The sequence below is a fragment of the Oncorhynchus mykiss genome, chromosome 25 (genome assembly GCF_013265735.2).
Source record: "Oncorhynchus mykiss isolate Arlee chromosome 25, USDA_OmykA_1.1, whole genome shotgun sequence".
Lineage (NCBI taxonomy): Eukaryota > Metazoa > Chordata > Actinopteri > Salmoniformes > Salmonidae > Oncorhynchus > Oncorhynchus mykiss.
Genome location: NC_048589.1, coordinates 24,757,610 through 24,763,663, shown reverse-complemented (window position 1 = coordinate 24,763,663; position 6,054 = coordinate 24,757,610). Strand labels below are relative to the sequence as shown.

At 38.9% G+C, this 6,054-nt stretch overlaps 1 protein-coding gene across 1 annotated transcript in view; it reads left to right on the top strand.

Annotated features, from left to right (window-relative positions):
* The first annotated feature begins 3,423 nt into the window (after nt 1–3,423).
* apoba (apolipoprotein Ba) overlaps nt 3,424–6,054 on the top strand; it is a 37,586-nt gene continuing 34,955 nt past the window's right edge. Inside the window, exons 1-2 of the mRNA XM_021585085.2 lie at nt 3,424–3,559; nt 4,790–4,834. Coding sequence (XP_021440760.2) covers nt 3,505–3,559; nt 4,790–4,834 — 100 coding nt within the window. The 5' untranslated portion in view covers nt 3,424–3,504. The remainder of the gene's footprint in view (nt 3,560–4,789; nt 4,835–6,054) is intronic.

Genomic DNA, 6,054 nt, shown 5'->3' with positions numbered 1-6,054 from the left:
CCCCTGTGTCATATATTGAATGGCTATAGTTGGCTATTGCCCAACCAGGTGAACTATACATTCATTATTTACAGTTTATCAGGGGTCACTAAACGTCAGGCTGTTGTGCTCTCACTGTACAATCAGCATTTTAAAGATACTGTGCCGTTTGAAAAAGCTTAGAAAGCTTTTTTATTATCTTTAGCGAGTTTAGTGACCCGATTTTTATTTAGGCATAGTAATTGTTGGGAAACCCATTTGCTACTTGTTTAAAGGCAGGCTTACACTGGGGATGTGAGTAGACTAGGTACAGCCAAAAAACAAAGACATAGCCTACAGTTCATGCCAGAAAAAGTGCAATTTTTGCTTGTTGAAAAAACTGGTACTTTCATACTTATATATTTTCTCACCACCAAGTTTAAGCTAAATTCAAACAGTAAAAGGTCTCGCACCTCCAGGAAAACAAATGTATGGTGACCAATCAGCACACACGCCTCAACATCCGACTATGGGGTTAATTGAAAGATAAAACATTTTAAAAAGTGCTTTGGCAGACCATGTCAGCTACCTCAGAGGTTATATTCAAATAACAATGTTTACTGAAAAACAAACATTACTTTGCATCTCAGGTGTGCATTAACTGGTGTGTTTGCTTTTAAAAATACAATGTTATCCTTGTGTTTGATATCAAGTTACACCTTGTGCCATTTAACCTATGTTCTTTGCCAAGAATAGAATCCTTACATTTTTGTTGACAGGTTGTAGGTTGGCATAAGGTTTTAAACTTCGGCAAAAAAGCAGAGAAAATAGGTTGAGTCTGATGGGTCACACGGCTCCTGCCAAAACTACACTTCAAGCATTGAATGTCTGATTCTTTAATGTCCACCAGCTGTAGTTGAAACACCCCCACTGTAATCAATGAGGCACACTACATACACCAGCCGCAGAAGCAGCATGTCATGTTCCAGGCCGCCTATATAGCAGTAGGGTTGCACAGGTTATCAGATCGTTAAGTCATACTGATAGGGTTCTTGGAATGTTAAACAGATATTAAACTGAAAGTTTATCAGACCTGTATCAGATCTCTGCAAGTTCCAAAATCTTAAAAATATAAATACAGAGTACCAGTCAAAAGTGTTCTACATTGTAGAATAATAGACATCACATTTATTAAATAACACATACGGAATCATGTAGTAACCAAAAAAGTGTTAAACAAATCCAAATATATGTTACATTTGAGATTCATCAAAGTAGCCACCCTTTGCCTTGATGACAGCTTTGCACATTCTTGGACTTCTCTCAACCAGCTTCACCTGAAATGTTTTTCCAACAGTCTTGAAGGAGTTCCCACATGCTGAGCACTTGTTGGCTGCTTTTCCTTCACTCTGCGGTCCAACTCATCCCAAGCCGTCTCAGTTGGGTTGAAGTCAGGTGATTGTGGAGGCCAGGTCTTCTAATGCAGCATTCCATCACTCTCCTTCTTGGTTAAATAGCCCTTACACAGCCTGGAGGTGTGCTGGGTCATTGTCCTGTTGAAAAACAAAAGATAGTCCGACTAAGAGCAAACCAGATGGGGTGGTGTATTGCTGAAGAATGCTGTGGTAGCCATGCTGGTTAAGTGTGCCTTGAATTCTAAATAAATCACTGACAGTGTCACCAGCAAAGCACACGCACACTATCACACCCCCTCCTCCGTGCTTCACGGTGGGAACCACACATGCAGAGATCATCCGTTCACCTACTCTGAATCTCACAAAGATACGCCGGTTGGAACCAAAAATCTCAACTTTGGACTCATCAGACCAAAGGACAGATTTACACCGGTCTAATGTCCATTGCTCGTGCTTCTTGGCCCAAGCAAGTCTCTTCTTCTTATTGATGTCCTTTAGTAGTGGTTTCTTTGCAGCAATTCGACCATGAAGGTCTGATTCAAGCAGTCTCCTCTGAACAGTTGATGTTGAGATGTGTCTGCTATTTGAATTCTGTGAAGCATTTATTTGTGCTGCAATTTCTGAGGCTGGTAACTCTAATGAACTTATCCTCTGCAGCAGAGGTAACTCTTGGTCTTTCTTTCCTGTGGCGGTCCTCATGAGAGCCAGTTTCATCATAGTGCTTGGTGGTTTTTGGGCCAACACTTGAAGAAACTTTAAAAGTTCTTGAAATTTACAGCATTGACTAACCTTCATGTCTTGAAGTAATGATGGACTGTCATTTCTCTTTGCTTATTTGAGCTGTTCTTGCCATAATATGGACTTGGTCTTTAACCGAATAGGGCTATCTTCTATATATCACTCCTACTGTCACGCCCTGGTCTTAGTATTTTGTGTTTTCTTTATTATTTTGGTCAGGCCAGGGTGTGACATGGGTTATTATGTGGTGTGTTTTGTCTTGTTTTTTTTGTAGGTATTGGGATTGTGGTATAGTGGGGTTTTCTAGCAAAGTCTATCGTTGCCTGAAGTGGTTCTCAATCAGAGGCAGGTGTTTATCGTTGTCTCTGATTGGGAACCATATTTAGGCAGCCATATTCTTTGAGTGTTTCGTGGGTGATTGTTCCTGTCTCTGTGTTAGTTTGCACCAATATAGGCTGTTTCGGTTTTCTTGTTTTTGTATTATTCGTGTTTATTCATTATTAAACATGTATGAAAATTACCACGCTGCATTTTGGTCCTCCTCTCCTTCATCGGAAGAAAACCGTAACACCTACCTTGTCACAACACAACTGATTGGCTCAAACGCATTAAGAAGGAAAGAAATTCCACAAATTAACTTTTAACAAGGCACACCTGTTAATTGAAGGGTGGCTACATTGAAAAATCTCAAATATACAATTTATTTTGATTTGTTTAACACTTCTTTGGTTACTACATGATTCCATGTGTGTTATTTCAGTTTTGATGTCTTCACTATTATTCTACAATATAGAAAATAGTAAAATAAAGAGAAACCGTGGAATGAGTAAGTGTGTCCAAACTTTTAACTGATACTGTATATACCAAATCCTACTGTTCAGTGTGCATCTCTATATTAGACTTTTGCGTAATTTAAATAATGTACGAAAACCTTCTCCAACTTTTCTAAAAGCTATACATGGATTATGGCATAGCTATAATTCCTCATACAGTATACTGACCTACATAATGTGCAACTGGTAGTTGTTGCAAGTTGCTACAGGACAGTAGATCCCTGAGAAACAAAACAGGAGACAATGATATTTTGATCCAAAACAATTGCTAAACGGGATAATCAGTACTGACAAATGTGCAATTCACATATTCTAGAATAGTGACAATTTTCTCCTTTGTTCAACTAATCAAAGTTGATGACCTTTGGATTGGCCACAACATTTGCAACATTGATTTATCTACCATAGCTCTCAGTTGGGCTGTCTTTGGGAGGGACTAGGAGAGATATGGGGAGACATTATAAACAATCTAGGTCCTGTGGTTAGTGAATCAGTTACGGTTGAGAGAGAGCTCAACCCAACATAAGGGACAGAGCTTTTTTTGTTGTTGAGCGCCCATCATGGGGGACCCCAAGATCTGGCTATTACTTCTTCTGAGCACCAATGTCTTTGCTCGTAAGTTTTTATCTTTTATTACTCTCCGATTTTCATAAGATAGTGAAAACTATTCATCACTTGCATTTTATTTAGTCAATATAGGAAGATACATATTTTAGTAATATATTAGGAAAATAATTATATTCTATACTACAATCTACTTTAATTAATGACATTAAATTATTTTGGATAGTTTGAAAAATATATGTCTAAAAATGTATGCTCAACTGCATGTCTGACATTTACACAGATTCAATGTAGCAAAGTATACTGAACAAAAATATAAAAACAACATGTCAAGTGTTGGTCCCATGTTTCATGAGCTGAAATAAAAGATCCCAGAAATTGTAAATACGCACAAAACGCTTATTTCTCTCAAATGTTGTGCACAAATTTGTTTACATCCCTGTTAGTGAGCATTTCTCCTTTGCCAAGATAATCCATCCACCTGACAGGTGTGGCACATTAAAAAGCTTATTAAACAGCATGATCATTACGCAGGTGCGCCTTGTGATGGGGACAATAAAAGGCTGCTCTACAATGTGCAGGATTGTCACACAACACAATGACACAGATGTCTCAAGTTTTGAGGGAGCGTGCAATTGGCATGCTGACTGCAGGAATGTCCACCAGAGCTGTTGCTAGAGAATTAAATGTTAATGTCTCTACCATAAGCCCCCTCCAACGTCATTTTAAAGAATTTGGCAGTATGTCCAACCGGCATCACAACCGCAGACCACTTGTTTGGCATTGTTCGAGTGAGCGGTTTGCTGCAAGATCTATACACAATTCCTGGAAGCTGAAAATGTCCCAGTTCTTCCATGGCCTGCATAGTCACCAGACATGTCACCCATTGAGCATGTTGGGGATGCTCTGGATTGACATGTTCGACATCCTGTTCCAGTATCCGCCAATATCCAGCAACTTCGCATAGCCATCGAAGAGGTGTGGGACAACATTCCACAGGCCACAATCAACAGCCTGATCAACTCTATGCGAATGAGATGTGTCACACAACATGAGGCAAATGGTGGTCACACGTGCATATCTATATTCCCAGTCATGTGAAATCTGTAAATTAGTGCCTAATGATTTTATTTTCATTGACTGATATCCTTGTATGAAATGTAACTTAGTCACATTTTTGAAATTGTTGCATGTTGCATTTATATTTTGTTCAGTATAAATAAATGCTACACCAATGTAACATTTTTCACAAAAATTAGGACTCTTTTATTTGCTTTTTAGAGAAAGGCAGTGAAAATGCTGATGAACAGATGTCATCATGCCCATGTAAGTCTCTAAGAATTTACTTGAACTGTTAATCTTACATTCAGTAAATACATGCTTTTAGATCGATGCCTGTCCTGGTTTTTGAGTTTTAGTGGAACTGGAGATAACAGAGATAACATGGCTGGATCTGAACTCTTGCGCCATGATGTTCATGATTTGTACAATTGATGTTATTCACTAAGAGAATTTCCATTTACTCAGTAAAGGTCCAGAGTTCAAGTGGTGACTTGGAACTTCGACTGTGAACCCAGGATGTTGTGTAAAAAATATTGACTTAATTAAGGGAAAACCCTTCTCTTTTTTTTTCTTCATTTAAAAAAATGATGTTTTGTTTTGCATTATGTAGAAGTACAGTACCAGTGAAAAGTTTGGACACACGTACTCATTCAAACTTTTTATTTTTATTTTTTTTACTATATTCTACATTGTAGAATAATAGTGAAGACATCACAACTATGAAATTACACATATGGAATTATGTAGTAACCAAAAAAGTGTTAAAACCAATCAAAATATATTTGAGATTTGAGATTCTTAAAAGAAGCCACCCTTTGCCTTGATGACAGCTTTGAACAGCCTTGGCATTCTCTCAACCAGCATCACGAGAAATGCTTTTCCAACAGTCTTGAAGGAGTTCCCATATTTGCTGAGCACTTGATAGCTGTTTTTCGTTCACGCTGCAGTCCAACTCATCCAATACCATCTCAATTGGGTTGACGTCGGGTGATTGTGGAGGCCAGGTCATCTAATGCAGCACTTCATCACTCTCCTTGGTCAAATAGTCCTTACACAGCCTGGAGGTGTGTTTTGGGTCACTGTTCTGTTGAAAAACAAATGATAGCCCCACTAAGCACAAACCAGATGGGATGGCGTATCACAGCAGAATGCTGTGCTAGCCATGCTGGTTAAGTGTGCTTTGATTTCTAAATAAATCCTAGACAGTGTCACCAGCAAGGCACCGCCACATTATCACACCTCCTCCATGCTTCACGGTGGGAACCACACATGGAGAGATCATCCGTTCACCTACTCTATGTCTCACAAAGACACGGCGGTTGGATCCAAAGATCTCAACTTTGGACTCATCTAACCAAAGGACAGATTTACACTGATCTAATGTCCATTGCTTGTGTTTCTTTGTCCAAGCAAGTCTATCTTATTATTGGTGTCCTTTAGTAGTGGTTTCTTTGCAGAAATTCGACCATGAAGGCCTGATTCAC